Source organism: Cantharellus anzutake (genome assembly GCF_015039405.1).
Source record: "Cantharellus anzutake strain C23 chromosome Unknown EI90scaffold_49, whole genome shotgun sequence".
Taxonomy (NCBI): domain Eukaryota; kingdom Fungi; phylum Basidiomycota; class Agaricomycetes; order Cantharellales; family Hydnaceae; genus Cantharellus; species Cantharellus anzutake.
Window position 1 is genome coordinate 253,359 of NW_024066999.1, and position 13,699 is coordinate 267,057.

At 49.1% G+C, this 13,699-nt stretch overlaps 5 protein-coding genes across 5 annotated transcripts; 3 read left to right on the forward strand and 2 right to left on the reverse strand.

The window, feature by feature from the left end:
- Positions 1-3,553: 3,553 nt before the first annotated feature.
- On the reverse strand, positions 3,554-4,446 carry EI90DRAFT_2020076 (uncharacterized protein). Its single transcript, XM_039052439.1, has 2 exons — positions 4,271-4,446; positions 3,554-4,211 (listed from the first exon to the last, which is right to left on the reverse strand). The coding sequence occupies exon 2, from the start codon at positions 4,161-4,163 to the stop codon at positions 3,651-3,653; it is 513 nt and encodes a 170-aa protein (XP_038912511.1). The 5' UTR covers positions 4,164-4,211; positions 4,271-4,446; the 3' UTR covers positions 3,554-3,650.
- Positions 4,271-5,959, reverse strand: EI90DRAFT_3281789 (kinase-like domain-containing protein; the record flags this gene model as incomplete). The annotated part of the gene is made up of 7 exons (XM_039066848.1): positions 4,271-4,418; positions 4,473-4,661; positions 4,724-4,801; positions 4,854-4,927; positions 4,979-5,359; positions 5,414-5,872; positions 5,900-5,959. Coding segments are annotated over 7 exons (1,389 nt in total), but the record flags the coding sequence as incomplete, so codon positions are not given.
- A 564-nt stretch (positions 5,960-6,523) lies between these two features.
- Positions 6,524-8,891, forward strand: EI90DRAFT_3071819 (DHS-like NAD/FAD-binding domain-containing protein). Its single transcript, XM_039061340.1, has 5 exons — positions 6,524-6,724; positions 6,792-7,147; positions 7,205-7,311; positions 7,362-7,952; positions 8,011-8,891. Exons 1-5 carry the CDS (start codon positions 6,557-6,559, stop codon positions 8,742-8,744), a joined length of 1,956 nt encoding a protein of 651 aa, XP_038912513.1. The 5' UTR covers positions 6,524-6,556; the 3' UTR covers positions 8,745-8,891.
- Positions 8,892-8,920: 29 nt separating this feature from the next.
- On the forward strand, positions 8,921-10,889 carry EI90DRAFT_2999727 (elongation factor 1-gamma). Its single transcript, XM_039056297.1, has 7 exons — positions 8,921-9,045; positions 9,200-9,374; positions 9,530-9,684; positions 9,749-10,266; positions 10,334-10,434; positions 10,493-10,746; positions 10,804-10,889. Exons 1-7 carry the CDS (start codon positions 8,995-8,997, stop codon positions 10,810-10,812), a joined length of 1,263 nt encoding a protein of 420 aa, XP_038912514.1. The 5' UTR covers positions 8,921-8,994; the 3' UTR covers positions 10,813-10,889.
- A 273-nt stretch (positions 10,890-11,162) lies between these two features.
- Positions 11,163-13,662, forward strand: EI90DRAFT_2931106 (calponin homology domain-containing protein; the record flags this gene model as incomplete). Its single annotated transcript, XM_039055042.1, has 11 exons — positions 11,163-11,239; positions 11,301-11,457; positions 11,522-11,665; positions 11,725-11,803; positions 11,853-12,246; positions 12,299-12,425; positions 12,483-12,746; positions 12,807-13,099; positions 13,158-13,390; positions 13,458-13,570; positions 13,621-13,662. 11 exons carry the CDS (start codon positions 11,163-11,165, stop codon positions 13,660-13,662), a joined length of 1,923 nt encoding a protein of 640 aa, XP_038912515.1.
- Positions 13,663-13,699: the final 37 nt, after the last annotated feature.

The following is a 13,699-nucleotide window of genomic DNA, read 5'->3' on the forward strand; positions in this document are numbered from 1 at the left end:
GTCTGTTGTCGGGCGATACCTCCATCGAGGTCACGGTCCCCTCGTGCTCGAGCTCGGATCCTTGCCTCTGCTGACTGTTCCAGTTCGTCGCCGTATCGGACGAGCGTTTCCCTGTGCTGCTCCTCGTCAAGGGACTGATCCGCAGCGACGGCTTCGGAGAGGGTGGCGTACGCCTCTCTAAGTGGGATCTGGTTGGCATTGTATCGCCTGACGACTTCATCGAGCTGCTCGATCGTACTCGCGGCCTCGAGCAGTGACTGGAACGTATCGCCGCGGGATTGAGCTGCATGATGCGACATAAGATGTAAGCGTAGTTGATCGATAGATGATCGAGTTCGATTAGATGAGCGCGGAGATTCAGTTAAGAACTATGAAAGTAAGAGTAAGCGCGCGTTTAGTGGATAGCGAGAGCAGGGATAACCGTGTGCAGGCCTGAGGAGCGGGGCCAGCACACACGGTTAGAAGCCTCATCGCACTACCGTTAACTTACCAGTTAGACGTTGTAGTACGATTGCGCAGGCAGGTGGGGAGTGGATAAGGTGCGCTATTTATCTCGCTCCCAGATGCAACTTGTCTCTTCCCGCAGCTGGTCTGAGACCAAGTTTGGGCCCGGAGGAGGGTTTCGTCCGTCTTGTTCCATCCGCACTGCGACAGTGCAGAACAAGACGGCCTCCTCTGAGGCGCGCGCGGATCCACCTGATTAGTCACGTGAAATGGGATTAAACTGAGATTTATGGCGGAGACTCTAGGTTACGTTGCGATGAATAGCAGTCATTGCAAGTGAGGAAATGAACCGAGTTGAGGTGAACAAAAGACACAAAGGTCAATTCGAGGAGTGACGAAGAAGAGCCGATCCGGAAAGCATAACGCAGGATTGAAGCCCCGGGCTCACGAGAAAAGTACGGAGTTGAGTGTGAGCAAGAGACGGGCAGCATAAAAGTCGAGCATCGATTCGATTTTGATGAGGTTGATTTGACAGAGCATAACCTAATGAAAGTGGAGGAAGTCTCGGGCTGTGAATAAGACGGTAGAAGATACCATAAGTGAACTTCAACCCTTGTGCACAGCTTCGCGAGGCGGTCTTTCCTTCTGAGTGGGCCAGGTTAATCGATTCAGACTTTCTTCTGTTGTGGGGCCATCATAGTGACGACCACGGGGGTTCTTTTTTGGCGGTACTAGTAGAGGTGGTTGTCATCGGGCCTTGGTCATTATCATCGCTTTCGAATTCCAGTCGCGTTTTTTGGTTACTAGCACAGGGGGAAATTAGCAAGGCAGCAGAGGGAGAAGAGGTAGTTGGGAGATAAACTAATGAGCGCACATGGGGCCAAACTATGCCCTAAGCAGATGCATGAGCTTCCCTACCACAGGTGTGACCCTTGGGTAACATAGATTCCTGTTTGCTGTGAGAGGCTTGACGATTTTCTAAAATAAATAAATAAATGCTATTTCTCATTCACCAATGAGTTAAAGACGCGTAAAGACGCGTTGAAACACGTCCAGATGGAAGCCATTCATGGCATCGCTGTCAGTGAGGCAGCATGCCCAGTGTCCATATTCATAAGTACTTGCCACTTCTGAGAAGAGTAGCTAGTTGCATAGCGAAAGGATAGTCAAATTGGGAGGAAATGAGCAGGTTGCAGAACGTGTATGGTATGGTGGAGAGGATAAGGCACTGAGTGGAATGGAAACTGCCGAGAACAACTTAGTCCGATTTCAGTCTAAGCGCCACAGTCTCTGCTTACATCTTTAAGTGCCAGCTTCCATACTTGGGGCTCCTCGCGACAAGAAACATTCCTGACAATTCCACCCATCGCAAAGTCGCGATCTAGTTTACTAATGTCTACAACAAGCCGTACCAACATATAATCGAGCCCTTGGTTATGCCTCGCTAGGGAAATCACGCATTGTCGGGGGAGATGACAAAGTTTCCACAATGTGGGCCCAAAAACGACGAATTAAATTTAGGAACTTATCCTTCGTCTGGGTAGGAGTGTTTGAATTTCATGGCTCTCACTATTGAGCTGAAGTAGCTGTGGACTCAAATCCCCGAGCACGTCACAAAACGTCGCTTGTGAGAACATGCGTCACCTCGTTGACCTTGTCTCAGATAGCGGTGCTTACATGGATGCTGCCTTGGCACCGACCTCTTTTACTACAGTCAAATTATCGCTCTCGCTTCGGTCTCTTCAGTATGTGGCCGATTTCCCTATGGTACGTACGCATTCCCGTCGTTGGGCCATCATCGATCGAAGTTGCGAGCTCGCAAGGTCAATCGACGACGATGACTAACCGAACTCCGGCCGTCCATACCTCTGACCTTTGTACAATACATCGCAGCTCGAATACCATGAATTGAGTGGTAATTTACGCAGGGAAGAGTCTGGTATTTAGCATCGTGAAACGTATATTGTAATTTACAATGAAAAAAATATCACGAAAACAGTGGTAAATGGTCAAAAACCAGACCAAAAATGGTTTTTTACGGCCATTTACTTCCCACAGTGCCTTATATGGCCACCAGCGCTTGACTTCCAGCCGAAGCTACTGCGACAACTTTGAAAGTACGCACCCCCCTCCCACCTCAATGACACCAACAACTTTGTTTTGGACCATGACATAGTAGGAAATAAATACATTTTCAGGCGTGGAACACTCCTGTTCTGGTGAACATGAAAGTACGCAATTTAGTTAACGACACTAGTGACCTTTCGACGCGCGGGCAGAGGACCACCCAGGAAGTGGCATAGCCAGCAGAAGAGAAGATATTTAGGAAATTGGTGGGAGTACCATAAAGGGCACGTCCACCTGGAACAACGATCCTGGAGTCGGTACATGTACATGACAGAAGTGCGAATTTTCAAAGAGTTACTGAATACCTCACGTTGTACATGCTACAAGAACTATTTTTCACAAATGTATATCCCATATCCAGTATGGAACTATTTAAACAGTTTAACTCAATGAGATGGCATAGGTGAAGAGGAAGGGGAGTGGAATGCATCGAGTGGCAGTGGCAAGAATGGACTGATACGAGTGATTATGAGGGATGAGGATAAGGGGTTTAGAATGAAGGCTTTTGCTCGGTGGGTCAGAGTATGCATGTAAGGGGGATCAAGAGGGGAATACGAGTGTGGATATGGAGGGGGTAAAATTTGGTATCGGTATGATGCAAGAGCGTGAAGAAGCAACGAGTTACATCAATCTCATTAGCAGCGCATGAACAGCTGTCAGTGCAACGGATACACCAAGACCATGCCTTGGCCGGGAAAGCCTTCCAGGCTCGTCAACTGAACCTAGAGGTCTCCACACATCAGCTGCTGCGAGAACTGAAGCAACTGGGATGACGACTGATGGAGGGAGTGATATTGGAAAGTGAGATTGATGAGAATACGAGGATTGGCGTGCGGTATGGGCTAGAGAAATCATCTGAAGAAAAGAATGTTTAGGTTGGATCATGAGGAACAGTTCACATCAAAAATCAAGACGAGTTGACTATACCTTCCCAATAAGTATTACAGTTCGAATATCTTTAACGAGCCTTTCATCCGGAGGCCAAGAAGGTTGCCGGAAGGCAAGCCACCACAACCTTCCTAACACAGCACGAGAATGCTCAGGAGGAAACTGGGATTAATCATCATTAGCCTTGTTCTCTACATCCAATCCCGACTCACTGCTGGCAAAGCAACTTCATTCCGATGAGTAGGCACGATGGGAGTACTTGGTGCCGTTCCGCCTCCGTTCCTTCGTCTTCCTCTAGGTCTCGCGAATAACGCAGGAGGAACATTCCCTTGTCTTCGATGTCTCATGGAGCCAGCGACAGGTGTGCGGGGAAGTGGGTTATCGTCAGAACCATCCTCATGGGAATCGTAATTCGATACCCTCGTTGAGGCGGAAAGGGTAAGTGATTTTCGGGATGTTGGACTTCGATTCGAGCCATCCATGGAACCAGAGTCTTCATTTGGTTCAGTAGCGAAGGAAGCTCTGTCAGGTATTATCGTCCCAGCATCTGATGGTAGCCTCAGCCTCGGCCTGACGACACCGTTAGAAACTGATGGGTTAAGACCCCGTTCTGGAGATGTGTCTGATGTGGTGTGCGAATGAGTTCGAACGAGTGTGTTTGCGGTCGTAGGGAACACGGCCACGCCATCTCGTTCCCTTTTCATTGAGCGACTTCTGTTGGATGGTGATGATGATGCTCGAACATATCTTGTCTACATACACGGTGGGGGTGAGCGCTGGGTCAAAGAAGTGTGTGGAACGAGACTCATACCTTGTGCTCTTCTATCGCCAAGAGAATTTTTTCGCAACTTGGTCGTCGACCAGGTGCGCGATCCAAGAGACTTTGCAAGAGTGTCAAAAGCTCAGTTGGGAGGCCTCGTCGGGAGCAAGCACTAGTTATAGAGGGATCCGGGATGAATCTTGCAACATCAATTCAGAAAATGGGTCACTTTCTAACACCACTAGACACTCACCCTGGATAAGCAATGACTTCCTGCTCCAGCAGAGAGAAATCGTCGTTCCCGTTCCTCCATGGGGTGTGGAAAAATATCAGTTTGTGAAGGATGATCCCTAAGCTCCAGATGTCGGATTTGCTGTCCGTCTGACGCAAGGCGCCAGTCATGGGGTCGGGCATAATTATTTCAGGGGAAGTATATTCAAGTCTAAGTGGATGGAATGGCGTTAAAAAGGCGGTGGCTCGCAGATGCTAACAAGATTGACTTGCGTCCCAGTGACACCTGTACGAGACCCTTGGTGTAGCATATCCCTTGCAGCACCAAAATCGGACAGCATGCCTCGGGGTCTGTATTGGAAGCACATAAGCTTCAGCGGGTTAACTAGTTGGTGATACAAACATCAAGACATTGGGGTCCCAGGTGAGTAGAACGTTTCCGGGCTTCAGATCTAGATGCAGAATCGACCGATTGTGCTTAAAGGCATGTTATCATCCAGGTGACGATGCGCTGAACAGCAAACTCACCAGAAACGCTAGGCCAGAAGTAATGTCCCACAGGAGGCTTACGATCTCATCCGTGCTCAGCAAATGAACTGCCTTCAAGTTTGCTGGCCGGGAAGTCCCACTGGCTCCTGCTCCGGTCCGCGCTTTAAAGGCAGCGATTCTCTGAGCTTTGGTCATATGCGCTTCTTCTGATTCTGGCGAGGCAGAGTTTTGGTAGGTATCCCCATGTGAAATACCCCGACGCTGAGCAATAAAATCATCTAGACTCCCTCCTTCTGCCCATTGCATTAGAATGAAAAGAGTGGGCACAGATGGCCCGAATGTAGAGAAGCGACATGGTTCTAACCATGAGTGGTGATAAGTGATAATATTAGGGTGACGCAGCGTTTCAAGTAGTCGGACCTAAGCAATGTCGTCATGATGCTCATCATCTTGAAGACGATGGCAGTGACCCACCTCTTTCAGTATTCTTACGAGATATTTATGCGACGATCCAACGGCGATTTTCTTGACGGCGAAACGACCAAGGAGGTTTCCGTCAAGAACATGTTGACAGAGAAACACCGATCCATTAGCACCCATTCCTAATTTAGACTCTTCACGGAAGAATGCGTCGAAATAGCCTTCGGCCATAGTTTCTGAACTCAGCGGGGGCCTAGCTTCATCTTCCAGATGGGGCGGAGTCAACGGCCTCGAGGTTGACTCGTTGTGAATGGCGAGTAAATGGAAGTAGTTGGGGGCACGATGATCGCTCGTAGGAGCTTGGGGAGCTGAATGGTTGTACTCGTCTAGGGGTCTGTGGCAGTATGGACATGTAGAGGCATCTGGCTCTTCAACGGTATGGCAAGCAGGGTGTATGTAATTGACTGTCAAGCCCTTGCTTGACGCATTGTAGAGGACAACTTGATTTTGAGACTGAAGGATGGGTTGCCATTGTGATACCACGAGGGCATTATGTTGCGATGGCCCAGATATGGACGATCTCCTCGAGCTCTGAGCCATAATCCGAGTAGTGTTGCTGTAGACACTGCAGATTTATGTTCTCGCACCAGAAGCGCTAAGTGTAGCACGCAAACCGCGTGGACTTCTGGCTTTGTAAGCTGAAGGAACCGTGTAGCAGGACACGTGCTCGTCGTGGGAAGTCTAATGCGGAGCTTTGTCTGTATCTGTTTATGTATATGATCCCTTGTTTGGCAGGCATGATTGATTTTGAAATACATAGTACTCAATCCCAGGATTTGAAAAGATTGCACGTGTTGGGAGCGGCCTTTCCTTGAGTTGCCCGGGTTCTCTTCCAGGCTGGTCACCTGCCTATTGCCCGGGCACATTGCAGAACGCAATTTTGCTGAGGGTTCTGGAACCATTAGTTGGGTCACCAGATCGCAAAGTTTCCTGCCTATCGTGGCAACTAAGCGGAATCATTTCACGCATGATATGTCTTTCATTGGCATTGGAAGCAGTTCTGGTTCTATGATTATGACTTCCCTGAGTTAGGAAATTTGACAGAATACCATTCACGTGACCTTGAATAAATAAGATTGTTTTGGACTGATTTTGCATCCGACGCTCTGAGTGACCCGTCAACATCCCCTCGCCTCGATGCCACTTCATCTCGAGCTCGGCGCGTTGGAGAGCGCGTCGTCGCCGTCAACGCCTGATCATGCTGGATCACGCAAATCACTTCACGCGCTGAGCCTTGCAGTGGCGAAATCGAAGCGTGTCATAGTTGTCACTGGTGCTGGGATTTCATGTTCTTCGGGGATTCCGGTGCGTCTTGCTAAAACTTGTCATTTCGTGTTGCGTTCTGATTTGCGCACTTATTGCTATTAAAAAGGATTTTCGCTCAAGCGATGGCCTTTACAACCTGGTCAAGTCGCGATACCCCAACGTCGTGCTCAGAGGGCGTGACCTTTTCTCTGCCTCCCTTTTTCGTGAACCCGAATCTACACGCCTGTTCTATTCCTTTATAGCAGAGTTGAAGCTTTGCATCGATAAAGCTCATCCTGCCCCTGCACATCACTTCATTAAGACACTCGACACAAAAGGGAAATTATTGCGATCCTATACCCAAAACATCGATGGGTTGGAGGATAGAGTGAACCTCCCAAGCTCCGCATATTCGACGAAAGGCAAGGGGAAACTATTTAACTCTAAGGAAGTTAAGAATGTTCAGCTACATGGGGACATTCAGTGCGTGGCATTGTCGCTGATTACGCCTTCGGTAACTAACGGTGAAATCGATTGTAGCCGTGTCAGATGTGTTATCTGCAATGCAAGCTTTCCTTATATGGATGAACATTTATCGACATTCCTCAATGGTGCTCCGCCACCGTGTCCTGACTGCTCCAACCGCTGTATGTGCATTCATTTCCGTCAACATCCTGGGGGTTGACAAGGCCTGTAGCGGAATCGCGAATTGCCCGTAATGCGCGAGCGCTTGCTGTTGGCACTCTTCGCCCCAGCATAATTCTGTATGATGAGGCCCACCCTCATGCTGATGAGATTGGTATCATTTCTACCCGAGACATTAGTCGCAAACCCGACCTTGTGATCATCATGGGCACTTCGCTTAAAGTACATGGCATTAAGCGCCTAGTGAAAGACTTCGCCGGTGCTGTCCATGCCACCTCGAAGGACAAGAATATCACACCCGACGCCACCCAGACTACTCTTCCAACGAGTCCTTCCCAAGCCTGCAAACCTTCCTCGGTAATCCTCACAATGAAAAACACCAGGCTAGTTGTCTTTGTAAACCGTACCCCACCGCCCGCAGATCTTGCATCATTTATAGACGTTTGGGTTGAAGGTGACACGGACGTATGGTGCGCCAAAGTCGAAGCGGATTGGCGACGTGCTAGACCACAAGATTGGGAGGTACAATCCTCACTCAGCTCCACAGTGAACAAGGAGAAGGAAGGCGGCTCAAAGGAGAACCATCATTGGCATGTGGTGAAGGACTATGGTATTACCGGGAAGGAGAAAGGGAAAGGGAAAGGTTCGTTTTCAGCATAAATCCTCATTCGGCAATGCATTGAGGTTTCCCCACTGCTCAGCTTTCCGTGGCAAGATCCCATTGACGGGATCTGAAAACCTGTATCCTAGTTTAGGTTCCTCAGGATCTCGGCCCATTCCTCCTTCATCCCCCACTCGGCTGATCTCCAACATTCCAAAATCTCGCCTCAAATTGGTAAAGAACGCTAATGCGGTGCCTTCACTTCCTCCCGTTATCCCATCGAGACCGATTCCGAAGAAACAATCTGCCGAGCCTCAGCGGCCTATTTCCCCATCCCAGATTCCTCTACCTGCGTCACCCCAGAAGAGGCGCCCCCCGATAACCGCACATGTTCCATATATTGACCTCTCCGGTGATGGGGACGATGAATGTGGGGTTATTGTGGACCCCCTTTCTGCTCAGCATCCCCGGAAACGGCAGGCCATCTCACGACAGCCAACCTTTGACAAGCTTGTGTACGACGTGCCCACCAAGCCGTCAAATATCGCTGATATGAGCATTGATATTGCGGATCCGTTCGTGGTGGCACCTCCACTCTCACAATCATCGGATACCGGGACACTCTGCATGCCACTGTCGCAGTCGTCTGAGGCAACCTTAATCGACGAAGATCAATCGTACTCGCAAAGTACCAAGGTTCCCGGAAAGGACAAGCCCTTGGCTGAGGGCCTCTCGTTCCCCGTCATGAAATCATCTAAGGCTGCGGTAAAGAAATCGCGAGCTCGATCAAGATCAACTAAGCCACCACACACCGTCAATACCACCCGAGTATAGTTTGCCGTCTACTAATCTTTATCCTTATTCTTTGTATTCAACTCCCTTTTCCTTGCACAACTGTGTTGTTTGTCTGGGCGGTTTTTCATTAGCTTTGTTACCTCCACAAACATCGTAGATGATTTGTAACGTGTTGAAATATTGGTGACTCATAAACCCGCCACGTGTGCTTCATCGAAAATTTGCTCGAAACTATTTCAAGTCTTCCATCTTATTCTTTCTTCAAGCTTCCAACGTTGAGTGCGCAACAATGTCTACAACCATCGGAAAGCTCTACACTCTTCCAAATTACACCAAGCGCGTGAGTACCAGTCATCAACTTGTAGCAACACGCACTTGCAAGTTGCTTGCAAGATCGGCGCTCTAACACGTTACTCTCTCGTTCCCATGTGTTTCGACACCTCTGGTCACAAAACCCGATGTGTGCCGATCTTGGTGATACCCCACGTCCTTAGATCCTCGGTACGGCTGCGGCTGCGGGCGTCAAGATCGACATTGTCGAGGACTTTAAATTCCGCGAGACAAACAGGTCCCCAGAGTTCCTGGCTAAATTCCCCAGGGGAAAAGTGCCAGCTTTCGAAGGAAATGATGGTTTACTCTTGGTGGAGTCAACTGCGATCGCTCGCTACGGTGCGTATGCGCTTTCCTTAAAACGGTTTCGTCGTTGAAAATGGACCCGTGACGGTTGAGTCACGAAATACACCCTTTTGCTCCAAAATGCCCCTGATTAGGGAGCTGGAATTTATGCTGATATTTCTTTTCCTCCGCTGGACTGCGTTCAATAGCTGCTTCCTTTGCACCTGATAACAAGCTCTTTGGATCAACCAAGCACGAGGACGCATTGGTCAACCAATGGGTCGCCTTTGCCGATTCCGACATTTCCCCTCACATCAGACTCCTTTCTGGATTTACTTTCGGATATATTCCCTATTTCAAGCCAGTCAGCATTCTTCGCAATTAGGTTTGACTGCAGAAGTGCTGATTCCTCGGTCATGTGCACCTAGCTCGATACCTCCTCTAGGCAGAACATATTTACTTCTCTCGAAGTACTAGATAACCATTTGCTGACCAGGACGTACCTCGTCGGACAACGCCTCACTTACGCTGATATCGTTATCGCCTCATTTCTTGACAGAATCTTTAGCACCATTGCCGGGTCGGCGGAGCGTGCAAAGTATCCTAACGTCATACGTCATTTCCTCACTATCATTAACCAGCCAGCGCTCAAGCCTGTTTTCGGAGAGCCTCAGTTCATAGAGAAGGCCCAACAATACGTCGCGCCCCCGAAGCCCGCTAAAGAGAAGCCCGCACCCCCACCTCCCAAGGAGAAACCTGCACCGGCCAAACCTGAAGCGCAGCCTGAGGAGGAGGAGGAGGAGCCTTCAGTCCTAGAGGAGCCAAAACCTAAGAATCCTCTTGACTCGCTGCCGAAGAGCACGTTGAACCTTGAAGATTGGAAGCGTACATACTCCAACTTGGACACAAAGGGACCAGGTGGAAGCTTGGAGTGGTTCTACGACAAGTGAGTTCCATGGATCGATGCCGATGCTGGATTGGCATAGAAAAATGATTGTGTCCCTTTCTGGTAGGTGGGACCCGGAGGGATACTCCATCTGGAAGGTTGCTTTCAAATACCCTGAAGAGCTCACCCAGACCTTTATGTCCTCCAATCAGATTGGCGGTTTCTTTAGTAAGTCGCCTCTATCTCGACATTGAAGCATCGGTGCTTGACTGATTGATCGTCTCAGACCGTTTGGAGGCTTCCCGAAAGTATCTCTTCGGTTCCGTTGGTGTCCTTGGTACTTCCAACAACTCGGTGATTGAGGGTGTTTTCATCGCTCGTGGTAAAGACATCAAACCGGTCGTCGAGGTCGCTCCCGATTGGGAGTCTTACTCTTTCTCACCAATTGATCTGAATGACGCCGCACAGAAGGCCTACTTCGAGGGTGCTCTTGCTTGGGACTTGGACGTCCATGGCAAGAAGTGGGTAGATGGCAAGAACGTGAGTACATTGCGTAATTTGTCCCGCATAACCAAGTAGTGACTTCTGTTGGTGCAGTTCAAATAGATTTTGTCGTCTTCTACATGTGTGATATTTGCTTGATTCTGTGTCCAGTGTAATTCATTCTATGTGCATTCTTGTCGAACGAAAATCAAAATGCCCTGTCATGTCGCAGTGATATCGCAGCTACTGTGCATTCCCTGTTATCAAAGGCTTAGCGCACTAGCTCGATCATTGCAGTGCGGACCTCCGCCCCGACTTTACTGCGGCGCCTACAAATAGGCTGTGCCGTGCTACGCCGGAAAGTGGAGTTGGAAGGCAGCGATAAATAACAGTTGTGACGTGACCTCACGGCTGCCAACTCTGAAGGCTTTCCAATATCCCCCCTCTCACTAATACTCTCATAGTTCAGCACGATGCAAGCCATTAAACTGCAAAGAAAGTACCCTCAAGTAACCCAGGAGGAAATGTACCAACTCATCGATCGCTTCAAGTACGCCACGATCGGCATAATTGAAACCAAGGCCAATGTTGCTAACACAACTTTTCGTCAGCGCGATCGACACGGATACGCCAGGTCGAGTAGCCAAAGCTAACGTCATTCAGAGCCTACAGCAGAGCGGAGAGGCATCCTACGACCTAGCTCGCGAGACTCTGAAGACAGTGAGCGTCGATGCCAGTGGTAAAGTGGAGCTGGAGGATTACGTCGATGTATGCTCTCAATCTCTTCTTTTCATGGTCTCGAAGCTGACCGGCGGTGCCCAACTTTTCATAGCTTATTACGAAATTGAAGTCTCAGGCCCTTCAGAGTATCTTACCCACCAAAGCGGGAAAGGTGACAGTGAAAGGGACAACCGAAGCATCGAGTCACACCATTAACCAGGAAGAGCGGACGCAATTTACGGCACACATTAACGGAGTAAGTCAGATGTTGCGTAGCTCCTATCTGGTCTGCGCTTAGCGTCATTTCTGCTATAGGTATTGGAAGGTGATACAGATGTTGGCCATCGCTTACCTATTCCGACGGATACTATGCAACTGTTCGATGAGTGCAGAGGTATGTACACCGTGTTCTACTCAGAGCCATATGTTAATTGCAATTGTAGACGGTCTTATTCTTTGCAAACTGATTAATGATTCTGTTCCGGACACCATCGACACTCGTGTCCTTAATCTCCCTCAGCCAAGGAAGCCCCTTAATGCATTCAAAATTACTGAGAACAACAATGTCGTCATCACCTCCGCGAAAGCCATAGGGTGTTCCGTGGTAAACATTGGGTCGTCTGATATCTCTGAAGGGAGAGAACATTTGATTCTTGGGTTAATCTGGCAAATCATTCGTCGGGGGCTACTTAGTCGAATCTCATTGAAGGAGCACCCTGAATTGTACCGCCTGTTGGAAGATGGCGAGACGATCGAGGAGCTATTGAAACTCCCTCCAGATCAGATATTGCTGAGGTGGTTCAACTACCACTTAAAGGCGGCAGGCTGGCATCGCAGGTAAAGCACCAATCTCATTTGACCGATGCAACAATGACCCATTGGCCTTTAGAGTCAACAACTTCAGCAAGGATGTCAAGGACGGAGAAAATTACACTGTCCTCTTAAATCAACTGAAGCCGGCCGAATGCTCCCGTGCGCCACTCCAGATAAGAGACCTTACGCAACGTGCCATTCAGGTATGAACCTAAAATAAAAGTTGTAGTGGTCCGGCATTAATCCTCTCTATGGACCAGATCCTGGATAACGCTGAGAAAATTGGCTGCCGAAAATACCTCACACCACCCGCACTAGTAGCTGGCAATCCACGTCTTAACCTTGCGTTCGTCGCGAACCTCTTCAACACTCACCCCTGCCTTGAGCCCGTGGAGCCGGAGCAAATCGCCGAGATCGTGGAAGATTTTGATGCCGAGGGGGAGAGGGAGGCTCGAGTGTTTACCCTCTGGCTTAACTCATTGAATGTTGAGCCCGCAGTCTACAACCTCTTCGAGAATCTGAAAGTGAGTTGTCTCTTTTTGTTGTGGTGAAGTAGGAGACCCAATTCCATTTGTGCACGCCAGGATGGATATGTTATTCTTCAAGCTTTTGATAAGCTTATTCCGGGTTCTGTAGTATGGAGACGTGTCACGAAGCCCAAGCCTGTCTCGGCCGTTGAAGCCGCGCTCCCGGAGGATGAAGATGAAGATGCGCCTCCCCCACTTCTCGGCATCTCGCGCTTCAAAGCGGTAGAGAATACGAACTACGCAGTTGATCTAGCGAAAGCCAACAGGATGCATATGGTTGGAATCCAAGGAGCCGATATTGTTGATGGGAGGAAGACACTTATCCTTGGTCTTGTTTGGCAACTCATGCGGTGAGTCGCAGAACATGGCTCGCATGGCGGTTGTGTCGCTGAATTAGATGATATTTAGCTTAAATATTACCCAAACACTTGCCTCGCTCAGTTCTAGTGGACGCCCGCCATCCGATCAAGATATGCTTAGATGGGCTAACGACACTGTTCGCAACTCGACTTCCCCTAATAAGCCCAGGCCTGCCGCGCAGATTCGCAGCTTCAAAGATCCTGCTGTTTCGGATGGCTTGTTCTTCTTGGATTTGCTTGATGCCCTCACCCCTGGTATCGTCGACTATTCAATGGTGTATCGTCCTGCGCGCGACTACGAGGAAAGAAGACAAAATGGCGAGTGAACCTCTACTGACTTTCTATGGAGTACTAACTTCTCTGTGCACGATCTCAGCAAAGTTGGCAATCTCTATTGCTCGAAAGTTGAATGCCTTGATTTTTCTTGTACCTGAAGATATTGTAGACATCCGGCCGCGATTGGTGAGTTCTTTCTACCGTAAAGCTTCCTGCTGCTGACATGCTGGCTACAGATCCTCACATTTGTCGGTAGTTTGATGACTGTCAAGCGTTAAGGTTGAAACATTCTTAATGACGCCCGGTTTCGTATCG

What these genes read in the sequence shown, in the direction of transcription:
- EI90DRAFT_2999727 (XM_039056297.1), top strand. Translation starts at nt 8,995, where the DNA reads ATGTCTACAACCATCGGAAAGCTCTACACTCTTCCAAATTACACCAAG. An exon ending in TTCCAAATTACACCAAGCGC is followed by an intron (nt 9,046 to 9,199) that starts GTGAGTACCAGT and finishes CCACGTCCTTAG; the next exon opens with ATCCTCGGTACGGCTGCGGC. An exon ending in TTGGAGTGGTTCTACGACAA is followed by an intron (nt 10,267 to 10,333) that starts GTGAGTTCCATG and finishes CCTTTCTGGTAG; the next exon opens with GTGGGACCCGGAGGGATACT.
- EI90DRAFT_3071819 (XM_039061340.1), top strand. Translation starts at nt 6,557, where the DNA reads ATGCCACTTCATCTCGAGCTCGGCGCGTTGGAGAGCGCGTCGTCGCCG. An exon ending in CATGTTCTTCGGGGATTCCG is followed by an intron (nt 6,725 to 6,791) that starts GTGCGTCTTGCT and finishes GCTATTAAAAAG; the next exon opens with GATTTTCGCTCAAGCGATGG. An exon ending in GGAGAAAGGGAAAGGGAAAG is followed by an intron (nt 7,953 to 8,010) that starts GTTCGTTTTCAG and finishes CCCACTGCTCAG; the next exon opens with CTTTCCGTGGCAAGATCCCA.
- EI90DRAFT_2020076 (XM_039052439.1), bottom strand. Translation starts at nt 4,163, where the DNA reads ATGAAAAGGGAACGAGATGGCGTGGCCGTGTTCCCTACGACCGCAAAC.